The sequence below is a fragment of the Erinaceus europaeus genome, chromosome 9 (genome assembly GCF_950295315.1).
Source record: "Erinaceus europaeus chromosome 9, mEriEur2.1, whole genome shotgun sequence".
NCBI lineage: Eukaryota > Metazoa > Chordata > Mammalia > Eulipotyphla > Erinaceidae > Erinaceus > Erinaceus europaeus.
In genome coordinates, this window is record NC_080170.1 from 74769675 (window position 1) to 74790304 (window position 20630).

The 20630-nt window shown below is 43.1% G+C and overlaps 1 protein-coding gene across 3 annotated transcripts in view; it reads left to right on the top strand.

Annotated features, from left to right (window-relative positions):
- RGS5 (regulator of G protein signaling 5) overlaps positions 1–20630 on the top strand; it is a 146527-nt gene that overhangs the window by 113937 nt on the left and 11960 nt on the right. For 2 of the 3 annotated variants that reach the window (XM_060198202.1, XM_060198201.1), the window contains exon 2: positions 5882–5992. In XM_060198202.1, the coding sequence (XP_060054185.1) occupies positions 5959–5992 (34 nt within the window). In that variant the 5' untranslated portion in view covers positions 5882–5958. Of the gene's footprint in view, positions 1–5881; positions 5993–12298; positions 12361–20630 lie in introns of all 3 variants that reach the window. The other variant, XM_060198198.1, reaches the window with a different exon arrangement.

The following is a 20630-nucleotide window of genomic DNA, read 5'->3' on the forward strand; positions in this document are numbered from 1 at the left end:
GACCCTTAGCTGATCTTTCTTTTTAAGGAAGAGCGCCCAGGAATGTTTTTTTCATATTTCAGAAGTGAGGGTTCATGAACTGAGTGTGTTTGGAAAGAAAAAGAAAAGGCAGGACTGGGTGCCAAATGCCAGGTGTCACATGTCTTGACGTAATTAATCATCAACACACCCAAGAGGATGTACAATCTTAACACCCTCAGTTTCTAGGGAGAAAAATAAAATAAGAAAGAAAATTACTATATATATATATATATATTTTTTTTTTTTTTTTCTTTTTAACTAGAGTGCTGCTCAGTTCTGGCATATGTCAGTGCTAGGAATTGAACCTGGGACCTTAGAGCCTCAGGCTTGAGTCTTTTGCATAAATGTCATAGGAGAGCTCATGTGCCCCAAAATTAATATGAGGTTCTTGTCTATATTAGTATAGAGATCACTAATTCAAGACCTTTTAGGGGCTACTATAAAGTCAATGAATATCTTAATTGTACAAAAATGGAATTTTATTTCCTTAAATTAGAGATAGTAAAAAACACTCAGAAAAGAATGTCCATGATGACTACCCCATCTTCCCCCACCTCCAGTGTTTCTCTTGTTGCTGGTTCAGTCTTCACTCTCAGTGCCAACTATCTCCCTCTCCACCTCCTCCTCTTCTAAGGAACTGCTGCTTCCTAGCTTCTTCCCCTGCTCCTCGCATCTATGAACCAGAGTCAGAATTCTTCTGTCCAGTCATTTGTCTCACCTTCCTTTGGGGCACTTTTTCCGTTCTTTGTTGCTTTAATCAGAAATTTTGGGAAATGTAGTTTTTCCTATATCAACTTACACATCTTTATTCTTTAGCAAAGGTAGCAGTGGCCCATGACATAACCACTGTACTATCTCCATCCCCCAAATACTAAACAATTCAGGTTTGCAGAGCCTGGAATTCAAGCAGCAACGCAGCATTATCCTTTCTCTTGTACTTTCAACAAAACTGTTTTGGTTTCAGTCACAATATGGTGTCCAGATGGAGCCACGGTCTGGAGGGACCCAAGTCATCTTAAGAAGGACCTGAAGTAGAAAAAAAAAAAGATTAGAATAAAAAGGCAACAATTCTATAGCAGAGTTTCATAATCCTGCTGAAGGAAACAGTGATGGAAACTGAAACTTGTGGAGTTTTCAGTTAAGGTGTAGGGTACCTTAGGCTTTGTCTCCCTTAGCTTCTCCCTAACACTGTGGATTAGTGATCATGTGATTTCAGTGCATGTGAATCATATCATCATTGTCCCTATGTGACTAGAGGAGGACAGTGTTCTCATTGTAGTTGACCCCTCATGCCACAGTGTGAACCCCTCACAGAGCTCCACAACACTTGCAAATGAGATCACCATTGCAGGGTGGAAAGTGTCCTGTAGATTTACAAGGGAAACACAAAGTATTTTTAGCCCATAATGGTCAGTGTGTATTGAATATTGACTTTGTTGCCAAGCACTGGAGAGTGTTTAAGACTCAGTCCCTACCTTCCAAGAGTTGGATTATCCTGCTTGGAAACAGAGACAGCCATCACTAATCACAGAGATATATTTGCAGTGTCACAGACCCTGTCTGTACAAAATGCCTGGTGGTGGGGACAGGCCAGCTCTTGGGTCTCCCAGCACTCAGCTGCTTATCTTGCTCGTTCATGTCTAAAACTTCTTTTATTATTATTATTTCATTGTATTTGTTTATTTTTGCAAATCTGAGACCTTACACAGTCATAGTTTCACCACTCTGGTCCTATTTTGTATTCAGATAGATAGAAGGAGGTGGGAGGGGGACATGGGAGATGGGAAAATAACACCTGAGTTTCTCTAGGTGCTCCACTCCCTCCTGTGTGCTACCAGGGCTCAAATTGGGGCCTTGCACATGGCAAGACAGGCACCTCCCCAGTAAGTCTTAAAATAACTTCTGCCATAGGTACATAAGAGAATACTTACAAAACAGTCACTGAGATTAAGAGGGAGACATGGGAGGTAGCATACCGGTGGTGCAAAAAGACATTCATGCCTGAAGCTTTGAAGTCCGAAGTTAAATCCCCAGCACCACCATAAACCACAGCTCAGAAGTGCTATGGTTATAAATGAATGAATGAATGAATGAATAAATAAATAAATAAATAAATAAATAAATAAAATATGACCTAGGAAGTGTGCAGTGGATAAAGTGTTGGACTCTTTAAGCATGAGCTCCTAAGTTTGATTCCTGATATCACATGTGCCAGAATGATGCTCTGGTTCTCTTTTTCTCTCAAATATATAAAATTTAGGTGAAAAAGAGAGACTTATACTAAGGAAAAGGTATGTCATATGAAGAGTTTGATTAGTGATCACCTGTAAAGCTCATATCTCCCCAGCTCCTACATCAGTATTCTTTCTGCCACCCCAGTGAAGTGGGATTTTGACCTTTCTTCTGTTCTGCTCCACAAACAAACCAAACCCCATCACAGAAATTTTTGTAAGAAGGGGAAGCTTCTTAGCTGTGTGGTCTGGGGCTGGAGTTTATAAATTCTGATCCAGTGCCCTCCTCTCCAAGAAGGGTCCAACTTTTTTTTTTTAAAGATGCCATTTATTTACTATTGAGAGAAATAGGAGAAGAGAGAGAAAGAGAACCAGAGCCTCACTAACACATACACTGCCTGGGATTGACTTGGGACTTCATGCTTAAGAGTACAAAGCTTTACCCACTGTACGACTTCCTAGACCATGAAGACTCCAATTTTTATATATTTATTTTCCCTTTTGTTGCCCTGTTGTTCTTTTTTTAAATCTATTTATTTATTTATTTTAAAAAGGAGACATTAACAAGACCATAGGATAGGAGGGGTACAACTCCACACAATTCCCACCACCAGATCTCTATATCCCATCCCCTCCCCTGATAGCTTTCCTATTCTTTATCACTTTGGGAGTATAGACCCCAGGTCGTTGTGGGTTGCAGAAGGTGGAAGGTCAGGCTTCTGTAATTGCTTCCCCGCTGAACATGGGCATTGACTGGTCGATCCATACTCCCAGTCTGCCTCTCTCTTTCCCTAGTAGGGTGGGGCTCTGAGGAAGCCGAGCTCCAGGACACACTGGTGGGGTCCTCTGTCCAGGGAAGTCTGGTCGGCATCCTACTGGCATCTGGAACCTTGTGGCTGAAAAGAGAGTTAATATACAAAGCCAAACAAATTGTTGAACAATTATGGACCTAAAGGCTGGAATAGTGCAGATGAAGTGTTGGGGGGTACTCACTGCAGACTATTATGTACTTCTGCTTTCAGGTATATACTTTGCCCTAGTATATGAATACATGTGAACATATGCTCTATCTGACGGGACCTGGTCTATATCTAGGTTTTGGGACTTTGTTAGGAAGTGAACCACCTGGAATGGAATTAGAGAATACTATGAAAGGAATGGTCTCACCCGAGTGATGAAGCTGAAGGGTTGTCATTCCACACCTGAAGTCTCTGGACACAGTCTGAAGTGAAGCATGCTGAGGTGGCACTCGTTGGCGTTGATTACGTTGCTATCAGCGGTTGCAATATTATTTGATATGAATTGAGAGAAGCATGCAGGAAAGTGTGCCCCACCCGAAGTTTCCAGGACTGGGGGAAATATAGGCTCTATAGTGTAAATGTGAGGTTCCTGCCATCTTAGGGTTCAAGAAGACAATGGATAGTTATTGTTATCATCACATTATTTGGTGATTCGGTTAACTTTGAAAGGTCCCTTTGTTAGGGTTTGCTTTATAATACCCAGCATTTTGTATATAGTTGTGCCACTGGATGCTTCTGTTCTACCTGGTCTAGGCTTTTGAGAGAGTCAACATATCAAAGACAGCCTATGTATTAAAAATACTCAGTCTGTGTTTTAAAGTTCAAGACATACAATCAATTTCTTCCCTCTCATATTAATTAACTAGTTATTTATATGACTACAATTTAATAGGAGTGTACATAAACAACATTCCCACCACTAAAAGACTGTGTCCCATCCCTCTCACCCACCCCCACTCCCTTCCTGTCCCGGGAAGCCAAATGTCCATCCTCTCTCTCACCACAGGGTTTTTACTTTGGTGCCCTACTCTAGATTTAGTCAGATCCTGCTTTTAGTTTCCCTTTCTGTTCTTCTTTCTAAATTTCTGGTCATGAGTGGGATCATCCTATACTCATCTTTATCTTTCTGACTTAACTCACTTAACATAATTCCTTCTAGCTCCATCCAAGATGGGTCAGAGAAAGTGGGTTCATTGTTCTTAATAGCTGCATAGTATTCCATTGTGTATATATACCACAGAATTTTCAGCCACTCATCTGCTGTTGGGCACCTGGGTTGCTTCCAGGTTTTAGCTATTACTAATTGTGCTGCTGTGAACATAGGTGTACACATTATCTTTTTGGTTGGGTGTTATGTAGTCCTTGGGGTATATCCCCAGGAGAGGAATTATCGGGTTATATGGAAGGTCCATGTCTAGCCTTGTGAGAGTTCTCCAGACAGCTCTCCAGAGAGGCTGGACCAATTACATTCCCACCAGCAGTGCAGAAGGGTTCCTCTGTCCCCACAGCCTCTCCAGCATTTGCTGCTGCTGTCCTTTTTGATGTTTGCCATTCTCACAGGAGTGAGGTGGTATCTCAATGTTGTCTTTACTTGCATTTCTCTGACAATCAGTGACCTGGAGGAGTTTTTCATATGTTTATTAGCCTTTTGGATCTCTTCTGTAGTGAATGTTCTATTCATATCCTCTGCCCATTTTTGGATGGGGCCATTTGCTTTTTTGTTGCTAAGTTTGCTGAGCTCTTTGTATATTTTAGTGATTAGTCTCTTGTCTGATGTATGGCATGTGAAGGTCTTCTCCCATTCTGTGAGGGGTCTCCTTGTTTGTGTGATAGTTTCTTTGGCTGTGCTGAAGCTTTTCAATCTGATGTAGTCCTTTTGGTTTGTTTCTGTTTTATTCTTCCTTGCAATTGGGTTTGTTTCACCAAAGATGTCCTTGAGGTTTAGATTGGAAAGTGTTCCACCACTGTTTTCCTCTAAGCATTTAATAGTTTCTGATCTAACATCCATGTCCTTGATCCATTTGGAGTTGATTTTTGTTTTTGATGAGATAAAGTGGTTCAATTTCATTCTTCTGCATGTTTCAACCCAGTTATCCCGGCACCATTTATTGAAGAGAGCCTCCTTCTTCCATTTAATACTTTGGGCCCCCTTATGAAAGATTAGATGTCCATAGGTGTGTGGGTTTAGTTCTGGGCTTTCAATTCTGTTCCACTGGTCTGTGTGCCAGCCCTTGTTGTTCTTTATTGTTGTTGTAGTTATTGATGTTGTCATTGTTGGATAGAACAGATAGAAATGGAGAGAGGAGAGGAAGACAGAGAGGGGGAGAGAAAGATAGACACCTGCAGACCTCTTTCACTGCTTGTGAGGAGACCCCCTGCAGGTGGGAGCTGGGGGCTTGAACTGGGATCCTTAAACTGGTCATTGTGCTTCGTACCACATACCCTTAACCCACTGTGCTACTGCCCACCTCCATGAAGACTTTAACTTTCATGCAAGTGGTGGTAGTGGAGATTGGCAGGGAAGCCAGGGACTAAATGTCACACATCCCATCACTCTTCTCCAGAAGGACCATGGTTCCCTCTAAAACAGTTAAATTGGGTCTCAACCTTGGGGTCAGGCTATCAGGAATGGGGGCGGACAGACTAGAATCCAGCAGTTACCAATCTCTGGAGCTAAACATAGCCCGGTTCATCAAACCCAGTCTTCCTTTCTCCAGTCTAGGCACCTCCTCTGGGGGCACCATTTCCTTGCTCTATCCCTGAAGGTAACCTGTTCAAGACCCACTTGTGTTTGTAGTGTCTAAACCTTGCTCCTGTATGTATTTTCAGGGCCAAGGAAATCAAGATCAAGTTAGGAATTCTCCTGCAGAAACCGGACTTGGCCACTGACCCTGTCATTCCTTATAATGACAAGCCGGAGAAACCCGCCAAGGCCCAGAAGTGAGTATCAAACCTGATCCCACATGAGCCCCTCCAAAGTGTGGGTGTCAGTTATGTATGGCCTTACCTCAGGTCCCTCCCATGCCATAGATGCCCCTCTAGGGACCCATTGAACAGACTCAATGCCTCAATGAGAGAGTTGCTCTTGTATATAAAGCAGATTTGGGGCAGTATTTGGCCAAAAATACACAGAGAACCATAGAGAATAAATCACCAGGCACCAAAAATACAGAAAAGGTTCAAGCTTATTAGAATGCACAAGTCAAGATACAGTCACTAAGGGAGGTGACAAGCAAACAGTAAAGAACCAACTACAGAAAATAAGGAGGAGGGGGAACAAGTTGATAAAGAAACCAACTGTCCACCATGGATAAGAGTTCACTGCTTGAATACACATTAAGCAGGGGCAGAAACTTATGTCCCCTACCTGGGGTCAGGACAGAAGCCTTCTCTATTGACACTCTTAATAAGGTGGCTGGCTGCCTTCTGTCCTGTCACTTGCTAGCAGACCCTTTTATTCAGCTTCTAGGTATGGAGACAGAGGGTTGTGTGTCTTACTGTCTGGGGTAAGGATAGCAGCCTTCTCTACTGACATTCCTAATCAAGGTGACTGGTGGCTAGAATTCCTGCTCTTCTATTTACTAATGTGTTGAATTATAGTGTAGGATATGAGATTTTTTTTCTCAGGCTCAGCTTTTGATGAGCTTGGCAAAAAGCTATATGTGTAAATTTATGACACAGCATAATCTCCAGTGTCTGGACATTTATGGCCTACCCTGGTGAGATACTTGAATAATAGAGGGAAGGCTCTATCTTGGAACCTCACTGGAGACTCTAGACAGTGGTGCCTACCACTTCTGGTTATTTAAAGAGAAGTGTGGAGGAAAATACCTACCTGCCTGTTACCCTTGGGTTGGTAACCCATCCTGATCCAATTGGTGGGTCACTTGTAAAGACCCACCTGAGGCTGAGCCTATACTGAAGTCAGAGTAGACCATGGTAGTCCAAGCATTTCTTCTCTGAGATATTATCACTTCAAGGTCTTATGGGGGGACTAAAGGCTATTCTTTGAAGAAAGAAGGAAGGAGGGGGTCAGGTGGTAGTGCAGTGGGTTAAGCACACATGGAGCCAGCATAAGGATCCTGGTTCCAGCCCCCTGGCTGCCCACCTGCAGGGGGGCCACTTCACAGGCAGTAAAGCAGGTCTGCATGTGTCTGTCTTTTTCTCTCCGTCTCTGTCTTCCCCTCCTCTCTCCATTTCTCTCTGTCCTATCCAACAACAACAGCAATAACAGCAATAATAATAACCATAACAACAATAAACAATAAGGACTACAATAGGGGGAAGAAAAGCCTCCAGGAGCAGTGGATTCATGGTGCAGGCACCATGGATTATTGCCCCAGCAATAACCCTGAAGGCAATAGTACCCTTGGAGCATTGTGCCCTAGCCCATAAAGGAGCCCCATTACCCCACCCCAAACTCTCCCTTGCCTATTGAGCCCTAGTGGGAACCCCTCATATCAGATTCCAGGTGTTGTGTCAGGGAGTCCTGCTCCACTAAGCCACACACCATCCCCTCCAAAGCATCTCTCTCTCTTTCTATCTGTCTAATACTCTCTTTAATACTCTAATTCTCCCTCTCTCTCTCTCTCATCTGTCTGCTTCCACAGTGAGAGGAGCCTGTAAACATCCAGAAAATGTATGTGAAGGCAGAGGGTGGCTCAGCCAGTACCTTTCACATTACTATATGCCAGGACCACATGCCCCCAGCCCCCACCAGTGGGAGGGAAGCTTCACTAGCAGTGGAGCAGTGCTAACTGTGTCTCTTTATCTCTGCCAGTCGGGGGGTGGGGCAGAAAGGCTAGTCCTCTTTTACTATGCTACCATTCTCCTGCTGTTACTACTTTAAAAGGATCCAGGACCTGGAAGTGAGGGGTAATTGCATTTTCTGCCTTTAGAAAATGTTTGTTGTTGTTGTTGTTGGGGGGCGGGGGTTGGGCACCAGTTGTAGAGGACTGAAAATCACATTTCATAGTCACAGCAGATTATAAAGTCTATTTTTAAGTAAGCAAAGTGGCCTTTATTGAGCTGTTGGACTGAAATTAAAAAAATAAATATATGTCCACATCCCCAGCTTTGAGTTTCTGTTTTAATAACCTGCACTTGAACTATTTGGTTCAGCAGGGATTCAGAGAGAAGTACTTTGGAAAGAGAAACTGGGGCTGATATTGATTGGATTCCTTTCATCTCTGGCCGTCCAGCTCCCTCCTTCTTTCAGACGTTTGGATTATTTTGGAAAAATCCTGTCTGCCCCAAGAAAATACATATGCATCTCTTCTGCTCTCTCTTTCTTTCTTATTTTAATAGTGAACACTATTGGGGGCCAGATAGTGGTCCATGTGGTTGAGCACACATGATACAATGTGCAAGGACCCAGATTCAAGGCCCCAGTCCCCGCCTGCAGTGGGAAAGCTTCACAAGTGGTGAAACAGGGCTGCAGGTGTCTCTCCCCATCTGTCTCTCCCTCCCCTCTCAACTTTGGCTGTCTCTATCCAATAAATACAGTTTTAAAAGTAGTGAACACTGGAATTTTCCCATCCTCTTCAATCCCCCTGAGCCCCATCCCACCTTTTGACATTTGGTATAAGAGAGGAGGGAACTTTGTTTCTGCCTAGGGTCATTTTGAATATTTACAACAGCATTCACCAAGCCATACACAATCCCTTACTTAAAAATTAGCACTTAGGCCTGCAAACTTGCTCACTTAGATACTACTGCTCGATTCAGGTTCAAGCCTGGACTCCACTGCATTGGAGGAAGCTTTGGCATTGTGGTCTCTTTCATTTTCTGTCTTTATCTAAAAAAAATAGTAGGGACAGGGTGGTGGCATACTTGGCTGAGTGCACATATTGCCATGAACAAGGACCCAGGTTCAAGCCCACCTGCAAAGGGCAAGCTTCACAGTAAGGAAGCAATGATGTAGGTGTTTTCCTTTCCCTACTCCTACCTCTCCTCCCCTCTCAATTTCTCTCTGTCCTATCACATTAAAGAATAATAAATAAACAAATATTTTATTAAAAATTAGTACTTATTGTTGCTATGAAAAGAAGCGTGCATTTGCCTTAGCAGGGCCAAATGATTCCCTGGCCTCATGTGGCTCATAAGCCAGCCATTCCCCACCCTGGGCCTTCAGGTTCCTTCAAATAAACAGCATTCAAAGTAATCACCACCTTAACTGAATTTGTGAAAATTGTTTCAAGGGCTGGACATGGATTGAAGATTTTATTTCACAGTCCAGATATTCTTTCCTTTACCTCTCTGAATTAATATTTCACCGCATTCTTCATGTTTTCTTTACTACTTTCTCTCTCTAGAATGACCCCAGGCACAAAGTATGAAGCCAGAGCACAGGGGGACAGTTACAAAGTGTTTCTGGACAAATTTCCCTGACACCCTAAAAGTAGGAAGCTGAATATCTGAACAAGGCTGGACCCACAGATATGCCCAAGCATGGCAGGTGCTTTTATCTGCATCCCTGCCCTATAGAAAAAAAGATAATAATAACTACTACTGTGCTTTTGTGGAGGGTTTATATAAAAACCTTTTATAAAAGCGGCAAGTTTATTAGGTACATAAAAACTGTGATTGGGAAAATAGGAAAGAAAGTTATCCAGCCATGAGGACTAGCATTCAATTACGGCCTGCTGGAGTTCGGGGGGAAAAAAAAAACAGAAACAGCCACAGTAGGAAGGGCACAGGAAAGGGCAAAAAGGACTGAACTTCTAGTAGATGGTTAATAATCTCATATACCTTACATTAACATTCCTTACCCTCATGAATTTACATCCTATGCCAGAGCTTATGACATCAGCTATATGCAAATCATGTACATGGCCCACAATTCCTTGTTTACAATGAAACACAACGTTTCCAGTGCTGCCCTTGGATGCCCACTGCTAGCCTAGGGCTTTGGGTTCACTTGATGCTCTTGGACTTGAAAGTAGCCAAGGGCAGCTAGTGTGCAGGGCAGAGTGGAGAGTAAGTGGGCACAGCAGGGCCAGTAAATATCCCGAAGGGAAGAAGAAAGGAAGAGAGAGAGGGAGGGAGAGGAGAGAAGGAAAAGAAGGAAGGAGAAAGAAAGGGAAAGGAAGGAGAAAATGAAGTTTTTTCTTTCCCTTAGTGATGGGGCTAAAACCTTTGAAATCTAAGTTTCATTTACTTGCACTTTATCATCACAGGTTAATGGGCTGGTTAGCCCTTCAGGGACCACAGCCCAGACCTAGGTAAAAGGGAAACATTTTTTCCAGAACCCCCAAACAACCAGAATTGCATAGAAGAGATTCTATCCTCTTAACACAAGGAGAGACTTGCCCATGAAATGTTCACTTCTAGAACCAGGTGACATATTATCCACACAAGTTAACCATCTCTGGACAGCATTTTCCTTTCATTTGATCTGGCTTTTCCCCCTCTCCTGGCACCTCCACATAGATCCCTATGTCCCCTGCATGATCGGCTCTGATTTGGCAAACCAGGCCATGCATGCGTATGTCTTGTTTCCTAAGAATCCAGGCTTAATGAGGACAGGCACATTCTGAGAATCAGTAGGCGAGGACCTGGTGCGGCCTCCAGGCTGGTAATCAGAGCTCAGGGTCTTTTGGTGTGTGTGGGGGGGGGGGCACGGCGTGGGGGGGTGTATCCTGTTTGGCTGCATCCTTGAATCAATCAGGGCTGAGTCCACCCACGTATCAGCTGCCCACATTGTCCTTCTTTAGAGATTTCACCAGCTGCCAGTAGCACTACTACTGACCTTTAGTCTCATTCAGGGTCCAAGGCATGTTGAGACTGGCTGTATATCTAAGTGCAGTACAGCTGCTCCTGGCAGAGTTCTCCCTGGGCATCTCTACCAACCAGTGGCAAATGCAGGCTAGAGTCTGAGTTTGCCCTATGAGTATATTTATACAATGGGGAAGAGATTCTGCAAGTGTATTGGAATTCCCTGCCCTTCCATTGAATTAGTCCTTTAGTTTCTGTCAACAGTCAATAGTACTTGATGGGCTTCTATCTTAATGTGAGACAATGAGCCTTCTGCAATGAAGACAGTAAGACTTTTGTAAGAGCAGGTGCCCAGTAGCAAATACACAGAATCCTCAATAGAGCCTAAGACAGAAGGAACAAAAACAGTTATTGAGCTCTGGAAAGCAAACCCTGCTCTGGCTTAAACTGTAAAATAGGAGCTGGGTGGTTTCACAACTGCTTAAGTGCATGTGTTACCATGTGCAAGTTCTGGATTCAAGCCCCCAGTCCCTACCTGCAAAACAGTGCTGCAAGTATCTCTATTTCTCTGTGTGCCTTTCTCCCTCTATTAAAAAGAAAGAAAATGGGGTGGGAGGTGCTGGGTGGTAGAGCACCTGGTTGAATGCACATGTTACAATGCACAAGGATCCAGGTTCAAGCCCCTAGTTCCCACCTGCAGGGAGAAAGCTTCAAAAGTGGTAAAGCAGGGCTGCAGGTGGCTCTGTTTCTCTCCCTCTCTAAATCCCCCTTCCTCTCAGTTTCTGACTATCTCTATCAAATAAATAAAGATAAACAAAAAATGTAAAGAAAGTAAGTAAGAGAGAGAAAAAGGGAGAAAATAGACAAAAATGGCTACCAAGAACAGTGGAGCCATGCGGGCACTGAACCCTAGTGATAACCCTAGTGATTAAAATAAGTTTTATCCCCAAAATTCTTTGTCACTCATTTTGCTACTTTGCTTCTTAGAAAGAGTAAATATTTAAAGAAAAAAAGTCAGCTCTGGCTTATGGTGGTCCCAGAGATTGAACCCAGGGCCCCCAAACCTCAGTCACACAAGTTTGTGGTATAAACCACTAGCACTCAGACTTCTGACATGTAAACTAGACACAGATAAGGGGTGGAGATCCTTTTCAGATCAGATCAGGAGGTTAAAGTGCAGCCACAGTGAGGGGAAAAGATAAGGGGACTTAAAGCCTTAAGATGTAACCACTGGATTTCATTCAGCACTTTTAGGAAAAAAAGACCTCGTAGTTGGAGGTACCGTTATAAATGAATATATAACAAATGTTCATACAGATACATGTTCAGGAATATCAAGGGGTCAGGGGACAGCTCATTCAGTAAGGTGCATTTCTTACCATTCACACTGCTTGGGTCTGAGCCCAGGCACCACATTGGAGTGCCACAGCACTGGGAGGACCTTTGGGCATTTTTAAAGAAGAACAGATCTGAGTCACTATCGCTGCCTTGCTCACAGCCTCCCATTCTCTCTCTTCATTTCCCACATAGGCCCTCACCAGAGGAGGCTCTGCAATGGCGCGACTCCTTGGACAAACTCCTGCAGAACCAATGTGAGTTTACATCATTTTCCATGAGAAGATGCAGGGACTGCCCCACACCACCCAGCCTCATCAAGTCTAGATGAAGAGTCTAGATAAAGGCAGATGGGTGGCATCTTGGTAAAGATGGTGACCCTGTAGTTATGATTGGCTCTATACTCATCCAAAATGCTGGGAAGTGCTTCTGCCAGCAGACATGGCTGTTAGGGTCCTACCCAGCCCCAGTTTCCCCTTTGGGCAGCTTACCTTTATATCTTCCTTTAAGACTTGATAAAAGTGTTTGTAGGAGTTCCTTTCCAAGATAATCCCAGTATGCCCAAGTATTACTCCTTTCTTCCCTAATCTAGAAGAATCCTTATCTGAGTCTAAGAATGCCAGCAACAAGTTCCAATTTCTAGAGCCTCACACTCCTCAGGAACACACAGAACTGGAAGACATGTAAGACTTGGACACCTGATCTTTTTGGCTAGAGTACCTGCTACTCATCTCTCTCCCTGTTGAAGTACTTCTCACATATAAAAGCCAGTACAAATATTAAATGCCCCATCTTCAACATCCAGAATGTCCTTATTCTTCTTCATTTTTTATTTTTTTATATTTTATTTATTAATGAGAAAGGTAGGAGAGAGGGGGACCAGCCATACTCTGGCACATGCACTGCTAGGAATTGAACTTGGGACCTCATGCTTGAGAGTCCAATGGTCTATCCACTGCACCACTTCCAGGACAGCCATCTAGAATGATCTATCCCCTCTCCACATTTTGAAAGCCAAATTGTCTGCTCAACTTTTGTGCACTCCATTCTGTGTCACCCTCCCAGATCAGATTGTAAATTTGTTGATGGTTGGTACTTGGTCTTTTTCTTCCAGCCATTTCACAACTGGAATTACATAGTATGGGGAAAGCAAATAACAGTTGAAAGATAGTTCAGTATAAAAATATGACTTGGAGGGGCAGGGGGTTGGTGCATTTGGCTGAACACACATGCTACAATGCACAAGGACCCAGGTTAGAGCCTCCAGTTCCCACTTAAAGGGGGAAACCTTTGCCAGTGGTGAATCAGTGCTGTAGGTGCCTCTGTCTCTGTTCCTATCTCCTCCTTCCCTCTGGATTTCTGACTGTCTCTCTCCAATAAATAAATAAAGATAATAAAAGTTAAAAACAATAATAATAAAAATAAAAATATGACTTGGGGCTAGGGAGACAACATAATAGTTATGCAAAAAGACTCTCATACACCAAAGGTCCCAGGTGCAATATCTAGAACCACTATAAAACAGATCTGAGCAGTGTACTGTGTTGTTGCGGAGGTCTGGTGTCGGGCTGCACCGCGGAGAAGAGAGCGGACGTCCAGAGCAAAGGGGTACACAAATCTTTATTATAGGATGGGGGGGGAGGTTTGGTTCAGACCACGTGGAGCCAGCCGGCAATGGCCTGACCACGGGGGGAGAGCAGGGAGCGAGACCTCAGAGAGGGAGAGCTGAGAGCCCAGAGAGAGAGGGGAGGGGTGAGGGGGCTTTTTATTGGGCGACAACCAGGGGTGACGTGTAGGGCCAAGATTGGTTGAAAGGGGGCACTCTAGGATTTAGCGGGGCATAGAAAAACCTGGGGGCGGAGACTGCATCAGAATAACTCCTCAGCAACAGTACTGGATAAAAATTAATAATAATTACAAAATAATATGACTTGATTTAATATGCTTATCTCCAATTTCTCCATCTTCACCACAGACTAAAACTATTAAACTTTATTAAATGCTTAAGAAATAGGTTTTGTAGGATTTTTGTGGTTAAGTAAAAAAGACTGTATATTGACTTGTATATGAACTTATTGTGGGGAGGGGTGGAACTGAGGCCTCGTTCATGAGTGGTTTCAATGCTCTGGGGCCATTGTTTTCATTCAGATAGAGAGACAGAGGGAGGAGACATCACAGCAATGAAGCTTCATCTGGTACCATAGCATCTCCCACATGGTGTTGGGGTTCAGGCCTGGTTCATATGCATGATAACATACCCCCTATACAGTGAGCTATCTCTTAGCCCATATGTGAACACTTTTTATGTCTTGTTTTTAGTGGGGTAAGCTTCTACTTGCTCCGTATCTTCCACGTGGAGGCCTTTGATTTGGAATTTCCTCAGCCTCATCAACTTTCAGTTCTCTTTTTAGTACTTGAACCAAACACTGTATCCTGCCCCTAATATATACAAAGTGTTCAGATATTTGTTGAACATGTCGGTGAAGCAGTGAATGAATTCATTTGTTTCCTGGACCAAGAAATATTATGCAGTTAAGTAGGAAAACATATCGTTATATTGATCAATTAATGTATTGATTGTCTCGTATAGTTGATTCAGGACTGATAGCCACTCATTAGGGAGCAGAGTGCTCTCATCTCTCATGATGACACAGACCTTTGGGAACACATTGGGCAATGACCACTTTATGTGGGAGGCAATATCTGGATTGGGGCTAAGTTGGGATCAAGATGAATCTCTAATTGGGTGTAAATAATCATGATGAAGGTCAACATTTCACTTAGTTGACAACATATTCATCCCCATCAAAGAGTTCAGCTTGACTCATTCCATCCTAACAACATCCCTGTCAGGTTGGTTCAGTTATTATCTCCATTGCACAGATGACATTGATGCTAAAAGGTGGGTTAGATGACTTGCCCAGGTTAAGAGTCTACCTCCATCCCTGATTCTAGAGCCCATGCTGAGACCCAGTAAGCCTGTGATAATACCTGCCAACCCTCAATACTTCATCATTTTCCCACAGAGTGCTGTGTTCACCCAGTTGTCCATATTTTCTTCTCTTGCCACTTGGCCTGGATTCTGGTTGACTCCAATCCAGTAAGACTTCCTTGAGGAGATGAGAATTCAGCCAACTTTCTGGGAAGAGAACCAGTGGAAAGTCACAGGTTAGGGATAGGAAAGTGTCAGTTAAGAGAAGCTATTAAGGGCCCTGGTAGAACTTTCTTGAAAATTCTCAAAAGCCAGGCAAGAAAGAATGGCTTTAAAGGGTGGTGGTACACCTGGTTGAGTATACACATCATCATACACAAGGACCTGGGTTCAAGCCTTTGGTCCCCACTTGTAGGAGAAAAGCTTTTACTTTTTAATTAATTTATTTTTTAATTTATTTATAAAATGGAAATATTGACAAGACCATAGGATAAGAGGGGTACAATTCCACAAAATTTCTACGACCATAACTCCATATCCCATCTTCTCCCTTTAAAGCTTTCCTATTCTTTATCTCTCATGGAGTATGGACCCAAGATTATTATGGGGTGAAAAAGGTGGCAGGTCTTGTTTCTGTAGTTGCTTCTCCACTGAACATAGGTGTTGGCAGGCCGATCCTCACTCCCAGCCTGTCTCTCTTGGGGGAAAGCTTTATAAGTGATGAAGCAGTGCTACAAATATCTCTCTCCCTCTCTATCTTTCTCTTCCTTCTCAATTTCTTTCTGTCTATCCTACATGAATAAACAAATGAATATTAAAATAAAAGCATCCTACTTTCTTTAAAAAATAATAATTAAATTTGCCAAAGACCTCTAGGGTATAAATTCATTTGGGAAAGGGAATGGAGAGTTTTGCTTTAAAGGATACACATTGACCAAAGGGGGGGAAAAAAACTTGGACTAAACCTGTGGAGCTCAGGAAATTAATGGACTCCCCATTTTGGAAAGTTCTTCTCAAGCACATTCCCTGGATGTCTGGTAAATGTCAGCATTATTGTGGAATCCTGGCTCATGTCCTTGAGTCATAAATAACACTGCTTGGGAGGACTGGGCTTCAACTCTACCTTCTGCAAGGACACAGAGTGGATGACTCAGAGGGCCTGGCAGGGCATAAGCACACAAGTTTGCTGAGAATTCATTAGGGAGAGCCTCCTTCAAAGGTGATTTCTCCAATTCAGGTTCACAAGACCTCAGTCAAGCTCTCACTTCCTGGCAGCTGCAAAATTCTGGGAGTGCTCCTATTTTTCATTTCATTTCATTTCATTATGAATGAGACAGAGGAGGAAGAAGAGGAAAAAATAGAGTATCATTGTACATACAATGGCAGGAATAAAACTCAAAACTGCATGTTTGATATCACAACCCTTTATTGTGCCACCTCTTGGGCCACAGGAATGCTGCCATTTCTCCAAAGGCAACCTGGCACCTTTAGTTCAAGAGACAATGACAAATGTCAACCTTACAGCATCTATGGAGATTCTCATGTCACTAAATCATAGATCTCTATTAGAGCAGAGAAACAGGCAGAGAAGGAGGGAGCTTGGCTTTAGTCCAGGTACACTCTTATCTGATAGATTTTTAAGTTACTATATTATTTTAATGAAAGAGAGAGACCACTGTTCAGCTCTGGCTTCTGATGGTGCTATGGGTTGAAACTGGACCTCAGAGTTTCAGGCATGAAAGTTTTTTTGCATCACTATTATGCTATCTCTCCAGCCCTATCCAGTAAATTTTAAGTCATTGTTTTAATTGTAATTACATTGCTTTGCTTTTCTTTATTTCTATTTTCTTTCCTCCTTCCTTTCTCTTTGTCACTTTCCTTTAAAAAAAAAAAAAAAACCCAAAGCATTGATCAGCTCTGGCTTATGGTGGTGTGGGGGACTGAACCTGAGACTTTGGATCCTCATGAATGAGAGTCTTTTTTTTGCACAACCACTATATCTACCCCCACCCTCTAACTGAATTTCTAACAGAAATCACTTCTCATAGCTATCATTTCTGCCTTTCCAGATGAACCAAAGACAATCTAAAATGTGGTTGGTTTTGTTTGTTTTAATTTAGGGTAAGTACAGGGAGGGGAATTAAAATGCAGAGGATCTTATTTGGATACAGATATCTACAATAACTCTAATGGAATATATCTTCATGTAGTCATTTTGTTCTTTACTTTTCAAATGTTTACAAGTGTGCAGGGTGGGGGGATAGAGGGAGGGAGGAGACCAAAGCACCCTTCTACCATTTATGAAGTTCCACCTATTTTCTGGTCTTTGGTGTTCCCATGGGGTGCTGGGGATTGAACTCAGGATTATACATGAAAGGTGTCTTTTCTAGTCCTGAGCCACCCCTCCACATCTCACCTTCACCCCCTACTCGCATCCCCAGCTCTGTCTGTCTGTTTGTTTGTTTTTCCCCCAAAGTGAATGGGGTTTCAGGAGCTATGAGGGGTGTAGAGAAAATGAAAATGTATTGAAGGTATGATTGCCATACACATTTTATGCTGTGGGGTAAAACCCACGTATCGGGCAATGATCAATGAATGAAATATAAAGAGCATGAGGGAGAACTAGTCAGGGGAAGGGGGTAAATTGAAATTAGCTCAGAGGACATGAATTCAGCACATGTGTGTGTGTTCCCCACACAGAGCTAATGAACTGTAAGGCAAGTGAGTTCCAGGAAACTGCCCCTGATAGCCTGCTGGCTGTGGTCCTAACTACAGCCCAGGAGCCAAGCCACATGTCAGGCCTGGAATTGTGATAGTCTGCAGAAACTGCATTTCTTCTCCCTTTGAACACCTGCTCTTCCTGGATAGCAAATGGATACTCATTCTCTCCCTGCAGAATTTATACTTAAAAAAATGTGCATGTATGTGATTCACTTTAAGTAAGAGGGAAGTATTAGCTATTTAGAGTGATTTTTCTGTATTTATATTCCACTCATCTGTTACTTTAGAAGTTAGATCTGGAGGAACAGGAAAAAATAAGAAAACAAAAATATCAGGCTCAACAATTCTTTAATATATGTAAATGATGGATGGATGGATGGATGAATGATGGATGAGTGGAAGATGGTTGATTGATGGAAGATAGATGGATGAATGATGATGGATGGATGGATGGTTGAATAATGTTTGTATGGCTGAATAGAAGACGGATAGATGGAAGATAGAAGATGGATGATGGATGGATTGTGAGCTGTCACTCTGGGTCCCCCCCCACCCCCCCGCTACTGGCGGTAAGGGTCAGAGCGGCCATCGGGAGTCTCAGCGTAACTCTGCATGCCAAAGGATGATGTGCAGAGAAACAAGAATCACAGACTCATTCAGCTCTGGGAGTGGCCTCGGAAAGGTGGGTGACTTGTTTATTGAGAGAGAGAGAAAGCAGGCAAACTGTACCCATTGCACAGGGAGAAGGTTAAGGTAATCATTAACCCATATGCCAAGCAACACAATGCATAGTCACATTTTTGACCTACAAACTATTTGATCACTAGTGAAAAGTTACCATACAAGGTTTGATCATGAGCTTCACAATGCATATTTCCCCAGGAGTAAATTACAGGCATCTCAGGGTGAGGGGGAGAGGGTTGAGTAACAGGAGTTTGCAGTGGTTTTTCAAGTTTGGCCAAACACAATGTACAGTAATTCATGGCCTTTGTTTTAAGGGGATAGGAGGGGCATGTGCAGGAAGGTAGCCTCCATTCCAGAGAGACCATCCATCATTCTTAGTTCAGGAGGTCAAGGGAACCTTCCCTTGTCTCAACCCAAAGGGAGAATGGGGGTCAACTCACTCAGACCTCATGGAAACAGTGGCCTGGACTTTCCAGAACAGTCGGCCAATCCTCCAATATGTCCTCCTTTTTTCTTTTATTTAAAAATGTAGGGGTAGACACAATAGCAGAGCTATTTAGAGCTAGGAGTCAAAATAGGGTTGCTGGAGGTCAGTGGAAAAGAGCTTGCAGGGGTGAACAAGAGCCTGATTAACAATTACTCTAGTCATCTCAGGAATGTGAAGCCGAATGAACTTAAGCAGAAAAGGGGCAAAGAGAAAGAGCAAACAAATCAAAATCAGGAGTCCCACAAGGGGGAGGACTCAGGTAGTCAATGGGCCTTGCAGCCATGAGGAGGAAGACCCAAGGGTGTGGCAGCTGTGAAGGTCATCACTCAGTATAGTCAGAGTCTGTGTATTCTGTTCAACCAGTCTAGATTAATTCACATAAAAACAGCAGTCTTCCTGCAGGAAGACTCAGGTCCCACCCTTCTTGGCTGTCAGCAGGTCCAGTGCACAGTGGTTCTGCAGGGTCACCTTGGCAAGGGAGGTGATCTGGCATTGGAGGGAAGCCAGTGTGTCTGTAGTGGAGTCCACAATCTGCTGGATCCTTATGGTAAAATCTTATGTAACAAGACTGTGACCCAAAACACCACTGGCCAGGCCCACAGAGGCAGTTAAACCCATGCCTGCCAGAATTGGGAGAAAGACTGCTCTACAGGGGCTAGGGGCTGGGAACAGCCAGGCAAGTTCTGTTTCTTCACAGAGTGTGAATTGGGGGACCACAGACACCAGATTGCAGGGACCTGTGTTGGAATTTTTAATGCATGGAGAGAGAGAGTCACTGAACCAGAACTGTGTCAGTGAAGTAGCAGCCATCATGCCATTAATAGTAAAATTACAGATGGACCGGAAGGAAGAGGTTATGAATGTTCTGCATGTAAGCTGTGTCTCTTCTGGGGACCCAGTTTCCCACAGTGGAATGTTATGAAGAGTTTGGGAGGAGCAAAAAGATAGGTAGAGACAGGAATAGAAGGACTAATGGATATAGCAACAAGAATGGGTCTTTGGAGAGAGGCACACACAAAACAATGAGAGGCATTGGGGGGTAGTCTGAAATTTTAAATTTTTGTAAATATTGAAAAGATTAAGTGTAGTTAAGACTATGGCTAATTATATTTTGGGGGAGTACTCCCCCCATTTGTTTTTTAAATAAAAACTAGGGATATGAGTGACCTTAGGGGCCAGTACACACCCATGAGCAAAACATAAGAACATTGATGGATGGATAATGGATGGATGGATGGATGGATGGAAGATAGAAGATGGATGGATGGATAGATGGAAGATAGAAGATGAATGGATAATGGATGGATAATTGATGTAGGATGAGTAGATGGATTGATGGAGGTTGGATGGATGGATGGATGGATGCATGGGTAATTGATAGAGGATGGATGGAAGATAGGTGGATGGATGGAGGATGGATGGATAATTGGTGGAGGATAGATGGATGGAGGTTGGGTAGGTGCATAGATGATGGATGCATGGATGGGTGGGTGAATGGATGGATGGATAATTGATGGATGGAGAGTGGATGGATGGATGGAAAGATGATGGATGGGTAAATGACAGTGATAGACTTAAGTACAAGTCTGTTCTATATAAGCAAACATATACTGAATAGTTAGGATTATATTACATTGAATGTGCTATAAAATCCTTACAAAGTTGGCAGGCAGAGTGACTGCTCTGCATGTGGCAATGTCCCA